Genomic DNA, 27125 nt, shown 5'->3' with positions numbered 1-27125 from the left:
TTTTAAAATTTCAGTGGCGTTTCTTCAACGTTTTATTGGCCTTGACTCTATACAGCGACGCGTAGGATGTTGGTCACGTACACAGACAACGACAACGCACCGGGAAGAGATCTCTCCAGAAGCCTAAGTCGGTCGGCGGTCAACTGATCGTACATGCAAGTGGGAGCTCATTTACATCACCCTTTAATTTGATAAGATAGAGGTGCAGTCTTGCTACTACTTTCTCACGCCATTGCTGGCAGAGGTGTCCTAGAGGGCATTTGGCCTACTCTTCCACGCTGTGGCCAGGTGTTTTTGGAAAAGGCGAGTGTACCCACGCATTTTACCCCACCGAATGTGACCTGTGGTGAGCCCAGTTACACTGCTTGAGTGGACTGTGGTGGGGAGGGAGATTTACGAAATTGGCATCATCGTTCGAACTGCCGCGCCAGGATGATCGAACCTGACGAACTGAAGTCCGGTGTTGCTCACCATGAACGCCGCGGCAACACCACCTAATTTTAGTTTAAAAAAAAAAGTACATCTTAACACCGACGAAGTTACCAACGTTCCAGACGTCATTATTAAATAAAACAAATCCGAATAATAAATGCAGCTTCTATTGTTACGAAAAAAAAGATCTGACTTTCAATATTTGTACAAGCCACAAAGCAAAGCGAACTCGTGCACGGGCAGTGTACACACAGTGGCTCACTCAGCCGTTTGGTTGCTTTTGACCACTTTTGGGTTCAAGCTGAATTGAATCAACAGGCAAGACATTCAATGGCAATGATGTACAGACTGGCCTCTTTTATATATATTTTACGCCCCATGATAGACTTTGGCCAATTTGTGGATAAAGCCAGCATTCAATCTCCCCCAATGTATTTGAGGGTTGCACCGCATGTTGCCACGGCATGATGTCTAACGTTTCGGATTGGAGCAACTAGAAGCATCTTCTTCAGGTACTCCAAATAAAACGCCAGGGGGGGGGGGGCGGGGGGGGGCGGAGGGGGTTACAGTACAACTCGAAACCACATTGCAGATTATCACATCCGGCAGTATTTGTGCGTTTACTCTTTACATGCATTTCGCATTGTTGTTTTGCCTCCTCTCAGTAAAAGCCACAGCAAATGCGAAGCGTCAGAGCGGGTGTCCGGCTTGCACACTGCGGTTTACAGCTCCTTGGGGCAGTGGGTAGCAATTCCTCATTCCTATGGGCAGGGCCGAGGCCTTTCAGAGATAAACCAACTTGTTGACCTATCCACAAAGTTGGTACCAACCTCGCAGCCTCGCCACGGCCAACAAGTCGAGAGCCGAGACTCACGTTTTAATAGCAATGTCCGCACGCCCTGCTGGTTTTGTTACGGTTAAGACTCATCAGTACACTTTAGCCGTCACCCGCTCTCTCCTGGCACGCGTGAGTGCGTGGGAAGGTCAAAGCCGTCTGCATGAATGTGTGTATTCGTGTCTAATGCGGCAGATAAATCCTTTTGGCCACGTACTTTTTATACCAGATGTATCCCTCCTAAGAAAAACACACACCCCATCTTCTGCCCTAATGTCGTGATAAGGCACGTCTTCCTCTTGTACAGCACCTTCGAGTGTTACTAAAATGAGTGGTAACTTAAAAACAAAAATCTGTACTTTTCGATTTAAAGCTTTCGTGACTGCAAGGATTCATCTTCTCTTGGTTCATTCGGTAAAGTCACCACGTAGAATGAGAATAAAACAATAAAATAAAACAATAAAATTCTCACAGAGCTCTGTCGTCCCGACAGGTTTGTTCCTTTCACCTGAAGAAGGCCACTTGTGTTGTGGCTGAAACGTCGTGAGAATTTTATTGTTTTATTTTATTCTTTTATTCTCATTCTACGTGACTTTACCGAAAGAACCAAAGAAGAAAAATCTGTACTTCAACACGACTGCCCGCGCAGCCCCTGATCCTTCGTATGTTCACACACAGCTGATGACAATGGCACAATTGTAGCTTTTTTTATGCGGTGTATTTTACTTTTCACTCCACATCACGTTGTCGGCTCAAATTATTAGTTGTGGAAGAAGTTTGTGAACAACACAACGGTACGACTCTTGAGACACATTGGGGAGCTACGCATGAACATACTCCACGCACATTGGTGGGATTTTTTTTCCAAAGGTGGCTGTTGTTCATGAGGTAACAATAACAAAGAGTAACCATTATATAAACCTAATTTTATAGTAACCATTTTCTAAAACCTAATTACAAAAGCACACCTTTTGAGTTAAACAGGCCTGCAAAGGTCAACGTCATTTTAAAGGCCCCGTGAAGGTCTAAGTGGCAAATTTGAAGAACCTTGCTAAGGTTGAAGCTGTGCTTTTTTTGGCATTTTACAAAAAAATTGGATATCGTGATGTGTGCGTTTACCATTTACCATTGAAGATTTGTCACTTGAATACGCTGCGGTGATGCACGCATTCGCAATTTGCCATTCACAAAAAAACAGCTCGCTTCGCAGATGGTGAAGGCTTTGGGCCATCACGTAGATTTATCATTTCTTTTAAAGGATTCACATTTGTAGGCCTATCCGATTCAAAAGGTGCACTTTCAAAAAGCGGGTTGTTGAAAGGTTGATGTTTTTTTTTACACTTGCCATCTTTCATATTTATTTTGGTGTTGCCCATGTGGAAAGCAGTGGTTAAAAGAAAATACACGTAGTTGCTAAGAATGACAGGTAAGATGGAAAAAAAATACCAGATGATTGCATTACAACAAAATAAACCACGCGTTTAATGGGTCAAAGAACCGTAAAATTGTAAAAAACTAAAATTGAAAATTGTCTAACAAAATAAGCAGTATCTAACTGCTTTTTCAAGGTAAAAAAACAAAAGTATACGATGAAATGTATCATTTAAATAATAAAACATAGGTAAAAAAAACATTTTAAATAAAAAAAACAGGTCTTTCAGCTGCAGTTACAATCTATATACAGTGTATTTTACTAATCAGTTTCTGTTTAAATGACAGGGTAGGAAAAGTAGCACGTGAACACAAAAGTGGAATGTGGTCCAATACTCTTAACGTAGCATCGTAATAAAAGCAGCCGGCGATTTTGGCCCAAAAAAGGTTACGAAGGAGGGAAAATACAGTTTGGGATTAGAATGTTGGTTCAGACTCATTTTCAAGGCATGAAGACTCTTGGCACAAGTGTACCGTGTTTTTGTTGGCCAGCCGTGCAATTCCTATCGCACAAACCACAACAAACATGTAAATTGATTGCCGCTCCTCACACAACACGAAAGAAAACTGCCACCCAGCAACAACAAAAATCCCCCCCAGATTAAACATTTTTCCAAAACTCTGGGCTCAACAGCCAGTGTCTCTCTCTCTCTCTCTTAGTGATACGGAAGAGTATTGTTGCGAGTGGGGACCAGTGTAATTCCACCCGTGCGAATAAAGCGCGGTGGCGGGATGTTGTCTCCCTCGCCCGGTATACAGGAGGTCGAGGGTTCAATCCCGACCCTTATGCCTGTATATTTGGAGTTTGCGTGTTCTCCCCGTGGTCACGTGGATTTTTCTCCGGGTCCTCCGGTTTCCCCCCCCCCCTCCACATTTAGAATCAACGTCACGCGTTTAGAGTATTTGGCCGCTGTAAATTTCACTTGGTTGAGCTATCATTTGTCGCCAGGCGACTTATGAAAAAGAGCTGTGTGCCCTTACCTAGTAAAAAAAATAAAAAAAAGTTGTTTATTTTTTAGTTTTTTCGTGTGTAGACCCCCCCCACACACTCCCCCGCTGTTCTGCGCAGTGTTCATGAGACTTCGGGCGGCGACGACGTCGCGACACGCTCGCCGGGCGCCGCGTGATTGGCCACTCGCGGGGCGGCCGGCGTCCCCTCCTCGGCATCGCTGTCCGACTGCGAGCCCGACGCGGTCGCCGATCCCGAGGCGTCGGTCGAAGCTGGGGAGGGCGACGGCGCAGGAAGCGGCGGTCCCCCCGGTGCCGCCGCTTCCGTCGCCGCCACGGACGCCGGCGTCGGTGCCACGCGTCTGCGGCCTGTCGTCGCCGTCGCCGCCGCCGCCGCCGTCGTTTTGAGTTGGAACCACGCGTCGCCGAGCGCCTTGGCGAAGTGGTCGTCCACAGAGCCGGTGATGGACACCGAGTCAGCCTCACGGTAATCCTTGCCGAGGCTGCGGCGAAAGTGCTCCTCGATGACGGGATCCGACACCGCCGTCGCGTCCGACGGCTCGGACGCTGCGCGGAATTGCCGGCGCGCGCGCGCGCACACACACGCACACACACGCACACACACACGCACACACACACACACACGCACACACACACACACACACGCACACACACACGCACACACACACACACACACGCACACACACACACACGCGCGCGCACGCACACGCACGCACGCACGCACGCACACACGCACGCACGCACACACACACGTACACACACACACGTACACACACGTACACACACACGCACACGCACGCACACACGCACGCACGCACACACACACACACGCACACACACACGCACACGCACACACGCACGCACACACGCACGTACACACACGCACACACACGCACACACGCACGCACACACACACACACACACACGCACACACACACGTACACACACACGCGCGCACACACGCACACACACACACACACACGTACACACACACGCGCGCACACACGCACACACACGCACACACACACACACACGTACACACACACGCGCGCACACACGCACACACACACACACACGTACACACACACGTACACACACACGCGCGCACACACACACACGTACACACACACGCGCGCACACACGCACACACACACACACACGTACACACACACGCGCGCACACACGCACACGTACACACGCGCGCACACACGCACGCGCGCACACACGCATGCACAGACACACGCACGTCCACGCACACACACATGCGCACACACAAATGCGCACACAAGCATACACGCACGCACGCGTAAAACATATCAGAATAAAAACAGTGCCCATGCATGCATTCTGGTCATTCAGACGTATTTAATTTGTGATAACACCATTATGTTTCAAGCCGCACAATGAGATGATGTCGTCACGTGGTGCATGACGTTTGCGTGATGACGCCACAAGTTGGGACATCATTGAGAGGCGAGGCGCACGTGTGACACACAGAGATAACGTCAAACGTAATGACATCGTCGCATTGGCCAGCAAGGAGAACCTTTGAAGAGCTGCTCTTTTATCGCCAAGGTTGGCTAACCCTTTGATTAATTTAGCTGGTTTTAAGTCCGTAACAGCACCGCAACTCTCTTTTAAAATTGCGTTCACATCAAGTTATCGTTCAATCCCAGTCGGAAAGCGTTAAAGAGACAAAGATTTCCCATATTTCCATAGCACACTCTTTGGGCAAATAATGTTCGCGAGCACCTATGAAGGCCGGCAGATCAAATGAGGGGGCGGTGTGGCGAGCACCACACCTGGCGATGTTTGTCTCCCAAGAACTGATATTTGCAGACAAAACCAGGTATTAATTGAAGGCCGAGTCAACCTAGGGAAGGACCACAAACGGTTAGGACTTGCCACTGATGTTAGCCATGGCCTGGCATGGTACTCAGGTCACCAGGTTCGTAGCAGTGCGCTAACTGCCATGCCAAAGACAAATATCACCCGTATAGCCTTAACAGACTTTTGGAGCATGAGCTGTTAGCAAGCACCTATGAAGGCCGGCATGGCACAAGAGGGGTTGAGTGGACAGCACCATGCCCGACCGCACCAGGTACTCATTAGAGGTTGACCGGTTCAGATAATCATCACGAGTGGCAATCGTCACGTCAGCGGAACTCGAGTCTCAAGGTTCGTTTGCGCAGCGTGTCAACCGCTGGACCACTGCGAGTGCGCGCGTTTACGCTCGTGTCCGGTTTACGTATTCATGAAAGCGGGGGAGATTTAAAATGCGCAGAATGTTTTGATCTTTGAGCGGCGAGCACATCCGCGCGTGAAATTACAAGTCACATTACCATTTACTTTATTTGCGTCGATATATTTCACATTTCAGCGTGGCGAATAATGCCGAAGCGCCGTCTAATGCGCCACAGATGCTGTGGCACATCAATGCGCGCGTGCGTGCGTGTACTTACGGACGTCTCCGCGCTTGTGTGATTTGTTGGGGCCCCTCAATGCGTGGCGGCTGCCGTGATGGTTTTTCTGATTGAGGGCCGGTGCGCACGTAATGACGGAGGGGCGCATCTTCACGACGCACACGTGACATGGGAACATGAAATTGCGACAGACGGTTGGTGAATTCTTTCCCACTTGTCATTTTGTTTTTTCTCGGAGAGCGTAAAATTCGTTATCCTGGAAAAAAGAGTTAGCGAGTCGCCGCTTTCGGTGAACTTTGTACATAAAATAAGAACTTAATAAAAAATATATACGAGTTGTCGGCCAATACAATCAAGATCTTCATCTCCTCAAAGTGACAGTATAACTACCTATCATGATATATTTATATTAACATTTAAACTTATATATCCACGCGCAAAAAACAAAGGATCCACATATACTTAGCTCTTTCGGTAAAGTCACGTTGAAGGGAAACAATAACGTGACTTTACCAAAAGAGCTAAGAATATGAATTACTGCAGTTACGAAAGCTTTAAATCAAAATTTAAAGGATCCACATTTAGCTTTACAGTGTCGAGGGAAGCGCCTGGTTGCAGAGCGTCCATGAAAAACCAGCAACAGGGGAGTGATGTGGGCAGGAACACGCCCGGCCGCCTTTGTCTCCTCGGTGCCGATGTTTTACACTTTTCGCACAAGGTACTCATTTAAGTCCAAGTCGACCCTTGCGAGGGCCAGGACACGTAGATGATACCGCTTGCCACCGCTGCTGCCACCACCAAAATGCTAACTCAGTCGTCAAGTCATCACGCAGCCTGCTAACTTGCTGTGCCACCTCTCCTCAAACACACACACAGGCAAATATTTGCACCCGTGCTCAGGTATACACATACGTATCAAGACGAGAACCACTCCTCAAGAACGAGTTTATCCAGATCTGTCTCATGTTTAGTCAGCAGCAACTTGGTGTGACAGGTTTAGAGGGTTTCCCAGCATCATCCCCGATGGTCCTAGCAGCATCCGCTGAGTCAACATCTTTAAAACGTTAACAAACCCCAAAAGGTATGAAGATAATGTGTCCTGTCCAACAACAGATAATGAAAATGACTGACAATACAGTTTATGATGATTGTTACTGGTGCAAAACATGCACCTATTCATTGATAAAATCGATTCTTAAGCTCATAACGCACCAAATCTTTTGTGTAAGAATCAACGGTTTCATATTCGTATCTACTGTTTGTAAGAGGTTCACATATCCATCTCCAGCCACCAGAGCCCACTAGGATAACCGCAAACAAAAAATAACGGAATCTTGAACCGAACTATGACCTTGCATCATGACAGCTGCTTAAATAAACTTGACTTAACAATGGAGTGAGCGGCACGACAGAATTCTAAGCCATGCCGTGCCGCGTCACTCAAAGCAGTCGTTTGACCATACTTCACCAATGCTGGCAAATCGCGTTGGTAAAAGAGGGGGCTTGGGCCGGTTAAGGTATCACTCGCCACCGATGTTAACCATGGCCAGGAATCAAACTGGGGTTGCTAGGCTTGAAGCACACTGTGCCAACTACTTCACCGCCGCTCCCCCTATTAACATCAATGTACAAATTTCTTCCACGGTGAACCAGAAACCTGACTGCAAAATGCAGTTGAGGTTGAGCAATTTTTGTTTTTTATAATGAACTCGAATGAAATAAGTCGCCACACTTCGACCAAATTATAGGCTTAATGTGCAGCCCCGCATTAATGTGTAAATTAATGAGCCTGCAGAACCCAGGGTGCCCTCGAAGAATCTTGATAACCCATGAAATCCCATTGTCCAGAAAGCTGGCTTTTGTCGTGAGTAGGCGGATTAAGTGGCTGAAATGAATACGCAGCAAGTGCATTGTGCTGCCATCTGTGGGGAGATAATACAAAACAAACTTATCAAAAGTGGATTATAAATTATTCCATAGATTATTGAAGGAGAAGAAGAAAATAATCCAGCCAACAGGAGGGATCGTGCCCGAGAGGACATCCACCACGAAGATGGAACGATGAAATCCCAGCTCGGCTCGTGCACGCAAAAGCTACGGATGGATTGTCACATGGCAGAACCATGGATTTGATTATGGCCGATGATGATGGTGATGACAGGTTGCGTTCCCATGACTTGCAAGCCGCGAGAAGCACTACAATGCACCACAGTATAATGTTTTTCATCAGGCCACCCTTCAATGTATCCAGCATTGAAGGGTGGCCTAGCTCATCAGCAGTCAGGCTTGTCACACTGGTTTTAAAGCCAATAAACCACTGTTCTGAGAGAATGTCAATTTGTAAGAGGTCACAGAGCTAGCAGATTCCCGGCACTAATATTTACAATGTTGCTTTTTGCGTTGAACAAGGCCCCATAGTTCATACGGAGTGTTCTTGACAATCTGGTAACCCAGCAGCATCGGTTTAACAAATCTGACCCATAAAGCTCCACAGCAATGCACGAGGAATTTCTGATCCCAGGACACTTTGCTGCCCTTTCACCTCCGCTACTGCACCTGCTGCTGTAGCACCGCCATCGTGCCGCGATGATGGAGGTGAACATCGTCTGCTGGGACGATCGGCCATGACGTGCCAGCTCCGTGGCAACACGGGGTCGCGCTCGGTCCATCGCCATGGCAACCGGGGGTCGCCGCCAGGTCGGCACCACCACCTCCTCCACTGTGGCTGTCGCCGGGGCGACGGAGCGAGGTGGCGGGGGGGACGGACCGCCGCCCGTCCGGGGAGAGTAGCCCACCGTCGTTCCGGCCCTCGGGCTGCTCGTCCCTGCGGGGCGCCTTGCTCCTGTCACGCGCACGCGCCCACAGCAGGGGAGGGCGGGAGGATTAGGCACTGCCGAGATAATTAGGCGCAGGTTTCAGTTTTCGTTAGGCGTCAGCGAAGCTCTCCGTTGCCGCAGCGATCGCGATGTCATCTTCGTCTTCACAGTTGTCGTTTTTTAAACAACAAACGCGCTTGTTTTATTGACAATTGGGCAAAACACTCCAGCGCAGGATTGTGGGTAAATTATTGTTATTTGGACTAATATAACATACAATTCACAACACATCATTATATTGTAGTATATTCGTGTTATACTTATGATCATTATTACATTGTATTCACGAATTCGTACCTTTCCTTTTTACTTGAAATTAATTATATGTTGGAGTTTAGTTGAAGTGATGGAATGTGATGATTGATGTCTTAGCCCAAAGTGTACATGGTAAATACGACGATAATAATTTTCAGCCCTACTCAATCAACTGCCGGATGAAGACCTCCCCACACCGCGTTGTTTGACTGAACTTCACCACGCCGATCAGTAAGGGTCGGTGAAGGGTGGAAGATATCATTCGCCACTGATGCAAGGCCCGTTGCTGGGCAAGTAATTTCAGGTTGGCAGGGTCATAGTGCAGTGCAGAAACCAATGTAACACCACTCCCCCTGACATAAATGCTGTATGTGAATTGTAGATGCTGTTAGGTTAAATTGAATAAATCAGGATTTTTTTTTGTTTTGTTATCAATCACCATTGGGAAAAGAACAAGGCTTTGATTTGCTGACTGAATTGCATCTTAATTTCCATCCAATTGACGAAGAAAATAAATGCATTACAAAAGTTTACTTACATTTTTCGAGGATGTATGATGCAGTGAGATTAATATTACAGAGTGTATTTGTGTTACCTCTTTTAGACTAGGGAAAGCTACAAAGGTAACATATTTCAAGAAATTCCATTAGAAGGCATGTAAAGATTATGATCAGCAGCTTATGAAAGCCCTTACCGTCTGGGGAATATTGACAGCCACTCTGTACCTTTTTCCATGATGCCATGAACTCTAAATTTAAAACCTCTCGTGCGTATTATTTAACAAACACACTTATGCCAGTGGAATTTCCAGGCATTTAATACTTTAGGTACCAAATACGGTCAAAGCTTTTAATTAAGCACCATTCTTTGACAGGCGACATAAATGCTCAGGGGTCATAGAGCTGATGATCTCAGTCTGGTAACCAACGATGGCACAAAATCATGTTTTGGTCAAAATTAAAAATTTTTGTAACTTACTTTGGCAAAAAAAAAAATCCAGCCATCGTCAATGCGCAACGAACTTTTCTCTCGAGCAGTGTACGTGGGAAAGTGCATCGCCCGGTGCGAACGAGAGGTCACCCGAAGTGAGCTCGGAGAGAGTTCTGTGGTATCACCCTCCACTGGCCGTTTTCTCATGTGGCATGAAGCACCGCTCCACAATTGTTCAGAAAACATTGTTGCGTCCGATGGCGTGACGGCGACAGCACAAATGGAATTAAATCGACAACTGCAAATAATGTGTAAATAAACATATGACCTACCATTCCTTCCGTGGAATCCAGATAAATGCTTTTTGGTCATATGTATGCACATGCATCAATCGTTTATTTGCAAGGCTAAAGGAAATCTGGACTGGATTTTCGTTTAAAATTAGAACACATACATCAATGTTGAACGAGTGCATTAACAAACGCAGTTGTGTTTAAATGTTGTGTTGCAGTAGGAATGCTCCTCTGGCCCCTGGGCTAGGTAAGCCGAACACTGCGACAGTCATTAGGTAAAGGCAGCTACGTCGGAATGTACTTGGCTGCTAAATATGTTGGTCCAGAAAAACAACAAAACATTTCAGGCGTTTTACATACTTGTGATTTTTTTAAAAGTGTGTTTTAGGATCATTATTTTGACCATTCTCCTGTTTCAAAAAGTTCCCTATGAAACGTTCCCTATGCAACGTTAAATGGCTCATTTTATAGTAACATTGGAGGGACAGAACGGTGGTGCAGTGATTAGTGCACCCCAATTATAAACCCCAAGATTTTTTTTTCTTCTGAAAATATGGATTTGAGAACCAAATACATGCATATAAACGGAAAAGACATTGACCGTCTCGAATTTGCTAATGATTCGGCCACTATAAAACCAACGGAAATTAACTGGAGGAAATGATTGAGGCGATGAGTAAATAAAGTTCACGATATATGCGATCGAACCCAAAAAAAAGGTGTTATGGATAATATCGGTTGCGAATGGCTACGTGTTAAAAACAAATCACGAAACAAACTGAAGATATTGGGTTAGAGGGAAGCAACTGGAAAATCCCACATAGCTGTGGCCCCCAACCAGCTTCATCAACCTCCTCTTCCCACCGCTGTGAAGCAAGATGAAACAATCCCCAGAGATTGACACGGCACGGAGAAGAAGCAATCCGTGCGGCAGCGGACTTGGAACGAGCTGTAAAATGATCACTTGCAACATTTTTTTTAAAGGATAGTCAATTCATGTGAATTTTAGCTTAAAAAACAGATGATGAATCTCTCTCTCTCTGTGCCACGTACTTGCTCAAAGACGACCGTGACCTTCCATCCAGCTCAATCCATGATATTACTCAAGAACTTTGTACGAGATACTCCAAGTTGATTAATACCTCAGCCAATTTATTTTTCAGACTGTTAGTGAAATTGTTTTTCTTTCTACCTCGTGACTAAAGGTCCCTAATTTTTGTTTCATATGTCCAGGCTTTGTGACCTTAGCGGGAAGCATGGACAAAAAGTATGCATCATTTGCTACAGCGATTACATTTTACGTGCAATTAGGTGCCCTGCATAACGTATCGTGAAATATAATGTTCATGAAATGTCATCATTTGCACTCGGTGAACTAAATTATCAAGTTATATAACATCCTCCAGTGACAAGGACGATGCTTGCCCAGTCTTGTCATTGCATTTAACTGCCACAATGATTAATTCATTAAATTTATAAGGAAGACAGCCTAATGAATGAATCACAAGAATGTAGCTGTCCATGGCAAGTCACCCCCGCCAGTGATTTTGATGAATTGTTACGAATCAGGGTTGCTATTCGATTGAATAACAGATTTGGTTAAATTGTTTCGTTCAGTATCTCGTTTGTGTTGTTTCTCACTTATTTCCTGTCTCATCTGAACAATTTGGTTCCCTCCATTAGTTTCAATGTTACGCTGACATATCAAGTGAATACAAGTACGGTCATGAAATCTTACACATGCAATTGAACGCGTGTATCAATAGCGTGAATCGGTCGTAATCTACTAATCGATGCATCGTCACATGGCAAAATGCAACCGCCAAGGCGGCCAACTGGCGATCGCACGCACGCACACGGCCTGCGAACTGGTGATTGCCCTTTTGCGCGATGGCGGTCAAAAACATCAAACTCTTCTCCGCGCTGCCGTACGGCAATTATCGGCTGCCAGTGTGCCATGCGGGGAGGCAGCCATCTATACAAGGTCCCATTCTCTCCTGTTTTTCGCCCGTGCAGTGTCTACACGTGCTACTGGATTTTGCTGCCTGGCTCCTGTTTTTTTTTTCCCCCTGGGTAGTTTCTTTTTCACTCTTCTCTCGTCAAAGACATGCCCTTAGTTAGGCCCATCCCTCCCCACCGCCGAGCCCGCGGAATTTTTCACCAAGGTCTTCTAAGGCATGGGAGCAATGCAGTGCGTAGGGGCATTCACCAGAGCTCGTGCTCCACGCTCACCACGCACGCACACACGCCGCGCACGCACGGAAAAATGCCAAGAATGTTGGGGTCCTTGAGTGGAATGCAAGCGACTAGCCCAGACCCAAGTCCGCTTCATGTACATTTTTTTTCAATTTTTTTACTTTTTTTTTACAAGCAAACTAACACGCCCAACATTCAGACTTTTCCTTCTTTCTTTTAGACGCAGGAATTGTTGGAATTTTGGGTTGACCTTGCGCCTCGCCAGGTGCCAAGGCTTATTCCAGGGTTCCCCCAGGCACAGCATCGCAGAAAAGAAACGTTGTTCATTCTTATTTATTTAGCTCGCCACTGTACTCAAAATTAATTAAAAAAGCTCTAATCAACGATGACTAACAGAAGTTCATGCAATTGGCATTCGCGCCATTCTCACAGCATAAAGTTGTCACAAAAACGATGTTTCAGGGACGCATATTTTTTGCCAGTAGGGGGGGCGATGTTGCAATCTGGTTTTGCACAATCAAGTTGTCTGCTAGTATTAATAAAAAAGGCAAACTTGGACAGTGATGCCAGTGTGCATGGGCTACTCCTTTTTTTGACAAATATCACGAGAAACTTTAACGTCTGCCGTGAAACACATTTTACCGATGCAACTGCAGTATTATCCAGGGAAGCTGCCTGGGTTCGAACCATGGACCTGTGGCAAATGCGCTACTGCTCTGCAATGTCACCGTTTTGGACCGGCATGCAAACCTCTGAAAATGCTTTGCGAAGAAGTTTTATATTTTTATTCCCATTACATACGGAGAGTGGACTTCGAAGAATCTGTCCTCCACTTAGACGCTGATATAGTTCCTCTTCGGCTGAAGAAAACACTTGAAGGGTACTAGGGGAAGAGGGCGAAGACCGCTTTCTGACCGGACGTCAAACACCAAACACTGGACGGGATGGAAGCAAATCTCAGTTGAATGGCCCCAGCGATGGACAGAGAGAAGTGGAGTGAGCACTGCAAGGAGATATTGGTAGAGAAAACGGTCATTCTTCCACCGCCTAATTGACCAAGGGAATAGATGGAACTGGACAACCGACTCCTCAGAGTCTCTGCGAATGACCAAAGTGCAATTTCTCCTGCTGTAAATTTACATCAGTGACAATGTGACATCATCGTTCACAATGAACGGCCACTGTGTATCAAGATGAAAGCTTCCGTCTTATTGTTTTGTTAGTTTTTGAAATAAAAAAAATGATGCGTCCAAGTAATTGGATACTGTTGGTGCTCAAGCTACATGGTAGAAATTTAGAGAAATTATAAAATGTATAGTTTGTGACATTCCTGCATTCAACATTAAAATGCTATGAAAGCATGTTACAATTTTTTAAAACTATGTTACCAATTGTATTGCGATTGTGCTATCGGCATCGCGTCCGGAGTCCACAAACCCGAACGGAACACACGAAAATCCGTAAACAAATCAAGGTGAAATATGGGTGGTATTAATCTCAACTGATGGTAATTGGCCAGTTGTGGAATTCCACATGGCAGAGACCAGTCCTCTCCAGAAAACAACTGCAATAGGCGTTATGATAATGACAATTATAATAATTACCATTATCATAATGCTTATTATTAACATTGGAGAGCCTCCCTGGTTTCATGTGGGATAATACCAAAGAACCCAGAGAAAACTCAGCACACATATTAAAGGGGCGTCACTCAACAGTGCTGTCTCATGCCAGCTCGCATCCCTATGCCTACAACACTTAGCCAGCCATGGCGGTCTCCCATCTAAGTACTTAAACAGGATCCAACCTGCTTAGCGTCTGAGATATGAATAGATCGGATGCATTTAGGGTGAGTTGGTGGTGATAGGCAATGATGAAGCCTCACCAGGTCATGCTCATTTTGACTGACTCAAAAGCCATGATGACGATGACAAAACTTTAAGTGAGATATAAATCCGTGATCTTAGAAACGAGTGCCCACGATTATTCACTGAATGAGATAAGCCTTGCTTGGAATGCTAGATGTGGCTTTAACAATTATATCTTTGGTTCTCTGTTATGCGGTAAAGAAGGTTCCACATTTCCCGGACCGCTTGGCAACGGAGCTTCCTCGGTGTTCGAACTGGTCCAGTCCTTATGAGCCCAGTCCTCCCAGGTTGGACCTGTGGAAAGTGAGAGCTCGGAAAACCTATAACCCCTGGCCTCCTTTCTCACAATCCTACAGCGCACTATCACCCCAGGCTGACCCCAGGAAGAGTTGCTTTGTCAAGGGGTCATCGGAGAAGACAAACAAGTTTCCTGCGACATCATTCACTTGGTTTAACTTCTGGGCCAAGTTGGTGTTAAAACCACACAGTGGATAATTACAGGCAATACTGATTGTGACATAGGTTGTAACTCATGCTTGCATGAACCATTAAATGCCTTTCAAACAAACACATTTGAAAAAAAAAACTGTCATCCCAATAGTATTCAAATTCTGCTGTCGGCATCATGTCAGGAGATGAAGAAGGGTCCATACTGAACTCTCGCCGAGCAGTACATAACCCCGTGTTAAAAAGCAGTCCGAAGAAGGAGAAATCATCAAACTACTTCTGGGATTTGACATCACATGATAGTCAAACGTATGTATTTAATTGTCAGAGCTAGAACTCTGCAAACTTAAGTGAAAACCCACATTTAATGACTTGGTGTAGTTGTTGGTAGCTGGGCTGAAATCATCAAATTTCTAGACGAATTCGTCAATAACAATGTCCTTAAAAGGATAAATATATATTCGGAGACATGTCGGGCAATAGCCCTTCTTCATTGCACATAAAAGGAACCTGGTTCAATCACGGGTGGCTGAAACCTGGATTTGAACTTAGCATATCGGCGGTGCCGGCTCAGTGCTCTGACCCGAGCCATTTGGCCACCTCGGTTTTAAAGATCGCCTCCTGACCCTAACCCCATGAGGATACCGACAGTAGCAAGGGGCACTGGGGAAACTTTAGGTGAGAACCCTAAACACAGATAGGGCTCACGAAGCATTGGAGACACACCAATCAGAGCCCTTGCACTAACCTTGGGCCGGTCATGGGCCAAGCCGGCCATTAGCTCATGGCTACGAATCAGCGAGTAGCCCTTGGGATAGCAAACGAACAAACTGGCAGCTTACAAGTTGAGGGGGCCTGTGCGGCTCGACTGCAGCAGCAGCAGCAGCTCCTGGGCCTCGGGGGTGGCGGCACGCTTCCGCTTGGGGCCCGAGGCACCAGGGGACGGCGGAGACCTTTCGTGAGTGGTGAGCGCGAGCGGAGCCGACTGACACCGCTGCTGCCCACCTCCTCCTCCGTTGCCACTGCCTCCAGTGCTTGCATTGCCGAGTCTATCAGCCACACCTGCACAGCAAGAAAGGCAAGGCGAGAGCAATACGTCCGCACAATTAACAAACGAAAAAACGCACACACGAATATCAATAACTGTTGCGTGGGTTTTCGCGGCTGCGCTCTACAGCTCTCCGACGTGTTTTGTTGGGTTGCACCACGTGTTGTTTGGTATGATGTCCGACGTTTCGCTCCACGAGCCAGGAGCTGTTGCAGCACGTGCAGCGAAACGTCGGTTTATCGTGACGAACAACAAGCAGTGCGGCCCGAAAACCACCTTGGAGAGCTACACGAATACCACGATTATTATCGTCACCATTTATAATTTTGCTTTTGATTATTAAGATCATCATTACCATTTGTACGCATTTTTATAAATCTTAGCAGAAGAGATTATGAAGACAAATAGATCCACGTAAATGTATGTCCTTGAAGCCAAAACATTGCGACAAGCAGGTTAAACTCATTGTATAGTGGTGGCCGTGGATTTATTTTGCTGTTTTGCGCTGAACAGATCCAATAGCTGGAGTGAATGGATTTTGTCAATAACATCTGGCAACACAGCAGAATTGTCACGATAATGTCTGAAACCGCTGATGAGACCCCGATCGTCTAAACCAGTCCAGAGTTTGTCTGCTTAAACAAATACTTCTGTTGGTCTGGAAACCCCAAAGGCTGATGGACCAAAAATAACATTGTCGGTCTACACACGAAAACTAAAAATAAACAATTTTTTTTTACTAGGTAAGGCCTACTGAGCTATATAGCTATTTTAAGAAGCGACCTGGCAACAAATGATAGCCCAACTTAGTGGTTTACCATCACGTGGAATGCATAGCAGCCAAATACTCTAAACGCGTGTTGATTCTAAATATGGAGTGAAAACCTGGAGGAAAAGCCACCCAACCACAGGAGGAACATGCGAACTCCAAATATACAGGGGTCAGGATCGGGATAGAACCCACGACCTCCTGTATAGTTAACATCTCTTCACTTAGCAGAGTTTCTCAGACACTGGGATGGGGTGTGGGGGGATAGGGGCTCATGGTAGGGTTTACAAATTTCTCATCATTAGAGAGTCGACATAATGAGTCCCCACGCTTTAGTTTTCAACGTACTGTACCCACAAAAATGACAACACAATCTTCCGGGAAGTCAAAGTGAAAGCAAAAGCACAAGTAAAGGAACGTTTCTCATTTGCATACCGAGCCAACACCTCACAATCTGAGAATGTAAACATTGTCATTGAACATTTATTTTGACAACTGCAATTACACTTCACGATGCTTGCCGTCTGAGTTCACGTTTGGCGCGTACCCACTGTCCGATGCGATTGTGCAATTGCATGATTTGTCTTTCAAGCACCGGATAGGTGGGAGGCATGGAATTCATACATCGCTCCTTGAGACGAACTGAGCAAATTAAAATAAATATTGCTTCTCCCTTGTGCAGATATGCAGGTGTAGTATGTTTGTTTTATTTGCAACATGACAATAATAACAATGCCCTTGTTTGTTTAACACATAGGCTTTCGTGACCAATATTATCCATAAGAGAGGTTTTTGGGTTATATCGCGTAGATAAAAACGTGTCGGTAAAAATATAAATGTCGTTAATTGGCATGTTTTGTTTACCTGACAAACCTGACGAATTGGCTGTGTCGGGTGGTGGTGGGTTTTATGACACATTCATATTTACGTGATCTAACCCAAAAGTGTCTATTATGGATAATGCCTTTGTTTATCCAGGAAAGCTTCAGTCATGAAACTATATCTTTTTTTTACTCAAAGTTCTACGCAGAATATTTTATGGTTCTTTCGGTAAAGTCACGTAGGTAGAAGAAAAAATAATGACAATAAAATAATAAAAATGAAAATAAAGTGAATACAAAATATCATGACGTTTCGATCGCAACACAAAGCAATCGTCATCCCCCTCGTTTTTCTCCTGATGACGATTGCTTGTGTTGCGATTGAAACGTCGTGATATTTTTATTATTTTTTATTCACTTTATTAAAAAAAAATCGTTCTAATTTTTTCTATCTACGTGACTTTACCGAAATAACCATAGAATCTGAATTCCTGCAGTCACGAAAGTTTTAAGTCAAAATTTCTACGCGGAAATCTTAAATCCACTTGCCGCACTGCCATATCCGGGCCACCTCATGGCCCAACAATATTGTTTGCTCTGTTGGGTATTCAAAAATAATACCGCAGTGATAAATAATGTTCAGGCCTTTGTCAATCTACTGCTGGATGAGGCCTGCCCATACTCTTGTCACAATGCTAATTTTTAAACCATACTTCACTTGCTGGCGAGCGCAGAGAGGGGGCCCCAGACTGAGCACTGGCTAAGATATCACTTGCTTTCGTGACTGCAATGATTCATCTTCTTTGGTTCTTTCGGTAAAGTCACGTAGAATGAGAATAAAATAATACATTGATAAAATAAAATAACACAATAATATTCTCACGACGTTTCGGCCACAACACAAGCGGCCTTCAGCGCTGTGCTACCAGACAGTCTCGTCCCTTCACCTGATGAAGGCCGCTTGTGTTGTGGCCGAAACGTCGTGAGAATATTATTGTGTTATTTTATTTTATCAATTTATTATTTTATTCTCATTCTACGTGACTTTACCGAAAGAACCAAAGAAGATGATATCACTTGCTGTCGCCGGGAACAAAACCTCGGTCGCTCGGTCGTTGGCACAGTGCCGCCACAATGTTTTCCTGTTGTGCGGTGCTTCAATTTTAACCGTTGTTTGCATCAGCCCCTCAATTTGGCTCGTTGAAGAATCACGAGTATTAACGACAACGTATGTAAGCTATTTACACATTGCCAAATGTATCCGTGTATCTAAATGGTAATGTACAAATGTTACCCCATGCCCTTAGAACACATTCTGGCTCATATCCTGGATTATATAACCGGAGTGGATTTGGGAGGTTGCTCATCCTGGTGTGAACATTTCACCCGGCAGTGTGTACATCGACAAAGGGGGGCGGCTTTGTAAGACGATTATACACGCACAGAAATAACCATGAATATAAACACGACACACGTTAGCCATCCAATGCCATACGCCACCGACAATAAGATGGACAATCGGTGTTCGCGTCATGCGGCATTTCTCAAGGAATGTTCAGCGCTCTAATGGCAATGGCATATTTTCGTTGTGACAATTCCTGTATATTTTCGCACACAGAGCATACAGGAGCACCAACCTTTGGTCTATTTAAATGGGATCGAACCCTAGCTGAATGTGAGCTGCAGTTGCAAGAGATTAACTGTGGCAGCTTCTGACAAGCTGGAATTGCGCTCGGATTTGTGGAATAAATAGGTCTGGGAATTGTTCTTTATAGGATTATGACATGTTTGAAACCGTATGTTGTAACACAGATGAATAGTGAGGTATTTACAACAGATTAGAGTCATGGGAATTAGCTGGCATTTTTTTTTAATTCATTAGCGCTGAAAAAAATCACAATAAATATATCGAGCACGCTAATTGTGACATCTGTACATTGTATATATATACACACACACACAACACACACGGCATCTTAAAAAAAATACTCAAGATGCACTATTAATAATTTAATGGGAAAAAAAAATCTGACTCAAACACCGCACACAACTGCAGTGTATAATTTAGCTGAATTCAAATAAATCTTCAGCAATAAGGCTAATATCTTGAACTACAATTGTCCCCCACCACCCCTCACCCCCTTTATGCAGGAACAAAAAACCCCAGCCATGTGTGTGTACACAAAGCAGTGTCTACAATTTATTCAAAATAGGTGGATACCGGAAGAGACAGACAATCAGTCAGACGTGTAAAATGTCAGACAGGTTTACGCAGGCAGATGAGTTAGATCGTACAACAGGAATCCAGGACAGCAGCAGTTGTCATTGGGGGTGGGTTGGAGGGGGGAAGCCCAAATAAACAGGAAAACGTCGAAACTAAGCACAATGCCATCATCCCATCTATTCAATGGTTAAGTTCATTACAACTCGCAATATGGTACACCCCCATCATCACAAGATCACTGAGCGATCTGTCTGAACACGACACTCTGTGGTACACTTTGTTCTTGTTTTCTTTAACGGTGTTTATGAGCTCCCACGTTTTTTTTTTACCAAGGATGCGATTTCTACTTACAAAATATTACCGCCCAAGTGTTTGCGTTCTGCGGCAATACAAAACACACAGTGCCCGGGGTAATTGTTTTGGCGGACGCAACCGACCCCGCTCACGAGCAACCGCGACTTCTGCTTTGCGTGTTGTAAGATCACGCGAGGACATAGAGGGACACCGTGGTGACGCAACACAAATCTGATATCAGTAATCCGGCAGGGAACGGGATGGGTTCATCCTGAGAGCACGCAGCCACTCTGTCCAACCAGTGAATGGTCCCCGGCGATCTGTGGGTAGATTACAAGATAGCATCCACGAAAATCGCCCCGACTTCATCATGGACACGAGGAGTTCTACTGCACGAGAATTATATTAAAATCTACACAACCGCTGGCTACTAACTCAACACCAAGCCAACCATTAATGCGCTGTGGTGGATTTAAAGGGTTCGCCATTAGCATAATCCGCATTATGCATTTACGTCACCTTCTATAAGGGAGGAAAACAATAATCACGACGATTTTTTGTTAAGATTGCGTGGGTGTTTCTTAGCCATACCTCAACAAAATCAAACAAATTACGTAGTGATACCGCATTGGCAGTGGCGCATGAGCACAAGACAAAACAAGGCCGTAGCCATGGAGTCAACATTGGGGGGGACCAAATCTTCCAGGGTGTCTGGGGATCCCAACCCAGAAAAATATCTAAATTTGAAAACTAATTTCCTGCCTAAAATATTTAAAAAAAAATCACTAACACATGGGATGGACTTTTCTTTATTTTTTACAATGTCTAATAGTGTATTGTATTACATTGCTCTGTTTTTACTTTTTAACCATTTTTTGTTTTATTGTTTGTAATGGCAGGGATTAGGGATTAATAAAGAACAACCATAACCACAATCATATAAACAGAAATCTATGCATTGATTTATATGAAGACAAGTCCAGATATTGTGGCCAAGGTTTATCAAATAGTTGTTTTTATTTACATAGCATAGCAATTGTTTTTTTTATAGCAATAAATTGGGGGTGACATTTTGAGCATATTTAATTACGGCCTTGAGACAAAATAACACAACACGTGTCAATAAACACTGTGTGGCCTTTAAAGGAAAAGATAAATATAGAATAGACGTTGCGTGCAATGGACATTCTTTATAGCAAACTTGTTGGAGATGTGCATCCCCAGTTAGCTGTAGCACAGTCTGTGCTGAAAATTCTACGTCACCTTGCAGGTGCCGATTAAATCATTATTAAGACAAAGCCAAACTTAGTGCAGGCTACTTATTACGAAACATAGTGATTGGGAATAACAATACCGAAGAGCAGCATTGTTAGTTACATATCAGGCCATTATAATATGGTTTTGTCAGGAAGGAATAGCGGTGGTGCAGTGGTTAGTTGCACTGTTCGATGAACCCGGCGAGCCCGAGTTAGATTCCCGGTCAAGGCTAACTAACATCATTGGCGAGTGGTGTCAGAACCAGTCCTGGGTCTTCTCACTTCACCGACCTGCACCGACGAGTGTGGGTGGGTTGGTGGGATATGGTCAAACAACCCCCATGGCCAAACATGGCAAGGGGAGGCCTGTTATCCATAAGTGGATTGACAAAGGGCTCTACAGGACATTATTATTACGAGTGCATTGGGTTTCGCGGTTGTGCTGTATAGCTCTCTGATGTGCTTTCAAGCTGCGTGTAACGCGTGTAGTGATGTTATTGTTGTAATAATGAGTTTTCAGGGGGCAGAATGCCTTCAGCCAGCTCTTGAGTGTAAAAAGCCATACCAAAAATGTATTATCAAGTAATGTAAGCGCCGGTTTGGATATTTGGAATTCATTATGTAAAAACTATATTCTGTACGTTAATGAATGTATTTCATCGATGGCCTTTGTAACATGTCTGATTAAAGTAAGAGTGCATCAGAGGTGCTCTTTAAAAAAATCTAAATGTTGCGTCCTATACTTAGAGTGTAGATTATTCATAATATTTCACAACTTCAAGGGCAGGCAATAGTTTAGTTTGTGCATGACATAACCGTTTGAAAACGATTTTAATGCTCGAAAGAAACTAGCCGTTTAAAAATAACGGCACTCCTGTTCTGTGAAATACGAGCAAATACAATTGCACATTAATTATTCAGGAAATTCAACAGCTTAATGATTGTGTAGGGTTTTTTTTTCAAAGTGAAAAGAAGATTAGGTAAGACAGGGTTGGGCATTGTAGTTGTAGGCACAACCGCCTCTGCCCTGCCTCCCTGCTGTGAAGACAAGCAAGCCTTACTCCTAATCCTCCCCACGCCATCTGCTTGTTCAGATAATGAGGGGGGCCTGGGAGGGAGGGAGGGGGGCCTGGGAGGAGGATTCAGGGCATGGTAGGCTGTGGTTGTCAGTTCTTCTTACCTTAATCCGCTGGCCACCTGCCCCATAGGACCGCTGCCACATGTTTAACGACGTGGCCACTCGCATATCACAAGGCGGGCTCCCCCCTTTTCCCTTGAGGACGGACGCAGCGATCGACTCGACGAGTCTCGACGAGTCTCGACGCGACGCGAAAAGCCACAGAAGCTTTTTGTCGCCGGAGAGCCTCGCCGGCCGGTCGGCGTGCGCACCCAGCAAAGCGCGTTCAGGTGCGCGCCGGCGCAATAACCGAATTGTGTCAAAGCTGGCCCCGGTGAATTTCATATGAGCCATGTTTAAAAGGCAACGTTTTTGCTCTCTTTTTTTTTTGCTCTCTGGCATACACAGCCGCCTCCCTTGGTCTAACAGGAATTTGTGGAAACCATCGAGCCAATTGTTCTCGCAGCCCCCCCCCCCCCAAATCAAGGCCACTGGTGCCCATGTGCCCCCACCCGATGGCACAACCAAGATCACTATACAGAGAGATCACGTGTCCACACGTCAACACGGTGTCAATAAGGCATTTGCTTCACCGTGTGCAGGAGCGCGATTTTTTTTGCTTGCCGAAACGTTGACGCCGATGTTCTCCCGTGCGTGTTCGACATTTCTCCTGCACCGGTGTCCATGGCTGCTGCTCGCTGTTTGCCCCCCTTACCTTGAAAGGCGTATGGGGCGCCCGCGCGGGAGGCAAAGACCCGCAATTTTTGTTTTTTTTAAAGCCGCTACATTAACGCGGTCCACGGCAATAGGTGCAGTGGGATGAGGGCCTCCCCATGACCACTACTTTATCGCGCTTGGTCAGTCGCCGATGATGGTGAAGGTGTCAAAGACTTGGAAGCAAGCTCTATAACCCCACCACCACCAACCTCGGACTTCATCAGACACGCACAAGAGTGGCTTAACGGGACGGGCACATTCGCCGCTACAGCAGCAGCAGCTTTTGTGGTGCTGCCCTCTGTTGCCCCATAGCAGCCTATAACAACCTGTCAAGCATGGTGGTCGCCCATCCAAGTGCTTTCCAGGTTCAAAGCTGCTTAGCATCCCGTGTGATTGGTCATAGGCGTCCCGACTAAATATTAGTACATTCAAAGTATTAGGGCCATCAGCGTGTTATACTTGTATGTTAATAAGCGGGATTCAATTTAACACGGTAAAATACGTAACAACTTTGGAGCCATTGCACGTAAAAGTAGAACGCGTGCTGCATTATGTAATCTATATTATTGCGATCATGACACCATGGAATAATATGTGTCCAGGGGGCGCAGCTCTACAGTGTGAAGGTTACGAGTTCAAATTCTGGTCCGGGGATCCACTCACAATTCTTCATCCCTCCGGGGCAGATAAAGCAAGGACCACGTAGTTGGGGCAGTCAAGAGTGATGTAACCCCATGGAATGACTCACTCCTGCCATAGGAATGTGACATTTCCAACTCTGGCTCAGTGTGCACAAAACCGGATGAGTGCTGCCCGACTCCCGGCAATTGAGTGTGAAATAACCCTGCAGTTTTAAATGCAAATTCTTTCATGGACAGAGGAAACCCTTTGGCGAATCCACTGCTTCATGACGGCGCCTCTGTGCCGTGTCATTCCTGGGAGGTTTAAAAAAACACAATTTCACCAAGCTGGTCGGTTATAAAAGTACGGGCCGCAGGACCGGTTCTGGTATTAGTCGCCGGTGTTAGCCACGATCAGGAATTAAACTCAAATCTCTGGGTTCATTGTGTAGTGTGCCAACCAATCTACATTTTATAAATATATTTTTTGTTATATATATAAAAGTTAAATCACATCTACTACTGTAAGATAAAAAGAATCAGTTAACAACCAAGCATAAATCCACATATCTAGAGTACCATCTCTCTTTATCTGTGACATGCCCATTCTCAAAGACGCCTTCAATCATGGCCTTGCTTCCACATTCAGCTTCTGTCCCATGACGTTTACTCAATAACTTTGTACCAGATGCCCCTGGTTGCATCGAATCGTTCAAATCGCTTACGTTAACCCTACTTGCTACCCTGACTCCGGTCTTCTTGTACTACTTACTCCACAGTACTGCACCAAAACGTATATATTTTTTACGTGTAATTTTCCACTCGGGTGTTTACGACGATGCGATGTCGCGCGTCTTTGATCAGAGCGTCGCCCTCGGACGCTCAATGCATTTCTGCGCGAGACACAAGGCGAGAGGGGCACGCGAAGCGAGGAACAATACACCGTGTGTGTGTGCGTGCGTGCGCGCATTCAAGGCTATAAACGCATGCAAGCAAGCATCGGCAGCAGCAGTGCCATCACGGAGTCCCAGCACCCACGAGCATGGATTTATTGAGGTCAGATGAAAACATTCCTGCACACTCCCATTACCATAACGCCACATTGCAGTGCGGAACGCTTATCTCCGTTTGTAGTTTTATTGTAGCCGACCTGTCATTCAGCAATCCCGTTAATGGACAAGGCCGCCCATAACCCACCACCCTCGCAGCCATAAATAGTTCTGAAGTTCGGGGTTTTTCTGCCATTTACAACCGCGGGAAGTGGCGAGCACTGCTCCTGTAAAGTAGGAAAACGTCGTAGAGATGATGATTTTCCCTTGCGCGCACGCACATATAACAAAGAGGTGGGGGTTGAGGGATATTAGCGAATGCCCCAACCCCTCGCATGCTATGCGAAACGCTCACCCCCCCCCACACATCCAACCACAGCGACCTGCGTCCCGTCTCGCCGCTCTATAACCCCACAACCACCACCCACCACGGACTTCATCAGACGCGCACAAGAGTGGCTTAACGGGACGGGCACATTCCCCGCTACAGCAGCAGCAGCAGCCTGGAGCGTCGCTAACCGATCCCCGCTTGTCGATCAACGGCGTGAGGGAATCGACTCGACCGCCACAAACGCCGAGAAAGATAGCGGCGCAGTGCGAGGGGAAAACAACGAAGACGACCACCACAACGACCACCACCACCACGATCATCATCACCTCCTCCTCTCCACCCCCCCGCACAGCCCGCCGATGACAGCGCTTCCTCGGCTGTCCTTACCGTGAAGGTGGAGTGCCACGGTCTGGCTCGGGGCTTTGTGGGCACTCGAGAGCGCGTCTCCTTCTTCCTTGAACGACGGCTGCACGCAGCTTGCCAGCTCCATGTCTTCTCTTTCCCCAAACACCACACCACTCTCTCTCTCTCTCCCGGGGGTCCTCGTGGGAACGCCTGCCAAGGTCTCTCCCTCTCTCAAGGCGCTGTTGTTGTCAGCTCTCACGAAAATGAACTCGAGGGGAGTTGCCCGTTGTCCCTTAAAAAAAAAAGCTTCGCAAACTGAGGTGATGTCGCGATACTGCGAGCTCAGGAAAGCGCCTCTCAACGAAAAACACTTTAAAACCGAAATCGGCCTCACGTGTGCGTGGAGAACTTGTCAACTTAAATCTCTCTCGAAACTTGCCCGTCGCCAAAGTCACCGTCGATGATAAAGCGGCGACATTCGGTCAGTTGAACAAAAATCTAAAATATATTCTTGTTGTTGTTGTTTTAACGCTAATAACGCGTGACGTTTAACGCATGACGTGCGCGACTATCCATCCTCTGCGGTGCCTCTCAGCGGAGCTTCACGCTGCCTTTGCCGATTGCCCTCGCCGGAGCAGGAGGTTTGAGCCCGGGAGGACAGAAGAGGGGGGGGGGGTAGGGCAAGTTGGGAGGTGGCATTTGAAGTGGGGTGGGGTGGGCGAGCGTAGGCGATGGTGGTGGTGTTTGGTGGCGGGAGGATGGAGGAGGAAGGAGGAGGGCATGCGGCTGATGTAAAGAATGGGTGGGTGGGTGGGGCGGGCGCTGAGTCCACAGTGGGGCTGATTTAGGTGCGAACTCAAAACATCTTCAGCCGATAAGCTCGAAAGCCGCAAGCAAATAATTCAAACACAACAGCAAAAAAAATATCGCAGCTGACCGCGCGCGCACACAACGACCCCGCCGAACGAACAAAACCCCCCAAAAAATATCCGCTATCGTGTCAAACCGAGCATGCCCGGCCAGACTCCGCAAGCCTACCGTTGATTAGCGAAATGGCTGAAAAAAAAACGAAAGGCGAGAGACGGAGACAAGAGAGAGAGAGACTCGCTCCAGGTGAAAGATTCTTTTTCGACGCTGCCATTGGCCCTCTTCCTTAGCGAGGCGTACCCCGCTAGGATGATGAGGAGGAGGCATGGGGCGTGTTGGGTGTGGGTGGCGGTGCAACGCAACCCGGTGTAGGGTAGGGTGGGAGTGGAGGTGGGGGGGCTTTTCCATTTATTACATTTTTTAAAATCCTCTCCCTGTCTCAAACCTCCTCCCCTGCTTTTACAATCCCTTCTCAGCCAGCTGCCTCAAAGTCACACACAGCCTTCTTCCCATTCACTGCCCCCCGCCCTTCTCTCTCCTATTCCCCCCCCCCCAGCCAAGGCACTCTTCCCTCTGTATTCAAAATATTTCAGCCGCTACGCACAACTTGTGCCTGCCGCCCAGGAACAAAACAACTACAGGGAGCTTAAGGCATCCTCGCTATGTTCGGTATGCGGCAATTTTTGTCGAAATAATATATTTCTTTGGGTTC

General features: G+C 46.1%; 1 protein-coding gene across 1 annotated transcript; it reads right to left on the bottom strand.

The window, feature by feature from the left end:
• Positions 1 to 26660, bottom strand: LOC116947498 (uncharacterized). Its single transcript, XM_032963313.2, has 5 exons — positions 25589 to 26660; positions 15798 to 16017; positions 8647 to 8932; positions 6130 to 6238; positions 1 to 4213 (listed from the first exon to the last, which is right to left on the bottom strand). The coding sequence occupies exons 1-5, from the start codon at positions 25689 to 25691 to the stop codon at positions 3771 to 3773; spliced, it is 1161 nt and encodes a 386-aa protein (XP_032819204.2). The 5' UTR covers positions 25692 to 26660; the 3' UTR covers positions 1 to 3770.
• Positions 26661 to 27125: the final 465 nt, after the last annotated feature.

Source organism: Petromyzon marinus, chromosome 30 (assembly GCF_048934315.1).
Source record: "Petromyzon marinus isolate PM22_M1 ecotype Great Lakes invasive population chromosome 30, UKy_Petmar_22M1.pri1.0, whole genome shotgun sequence".
Taxonomy (NCBI): domain Eukaryota; kingdom Metazoa; phylum Chordata; class Hyperoartia; order Petromyzontiformes; family Petromyzontidae; genus Petromyzon; species Petromyzon marinus.
The sequence above is the reverse complement of the archived record's forward strand: the minus strand, read 5'-3'. Positions and strand labels throughout refer to the sequence as shown.

What these genes read in the sequence shown, in the direction of transcription:
- LOC116947498 (XM_032963313.2), bottom strand. Translation starts at nt 25,691, where the DNA reads ATGGAGCTGGCAAGCTGCGTGCAGCCGTCGTTCAAGGAAGAAGGAGAC. An exon ending in CGTGGCACTCCACCTTCACG is followed by an intron (nt 16,018 to 25,588) that starts GTAAGGACAGCC and finishes CTTGCTGTGCAG; the next exon opens with GTGTGGCTGATAGACTCGGC. An exon ending in CGCACAGGCCCCCTCAACTT is followed by an intron (nt 8,933 to 15,797) that starts GTAAGCTGCCAG and finishes TGCGCGTGACAG; the next exon opens with GAGCAAGGCGCCCCGCAGGG.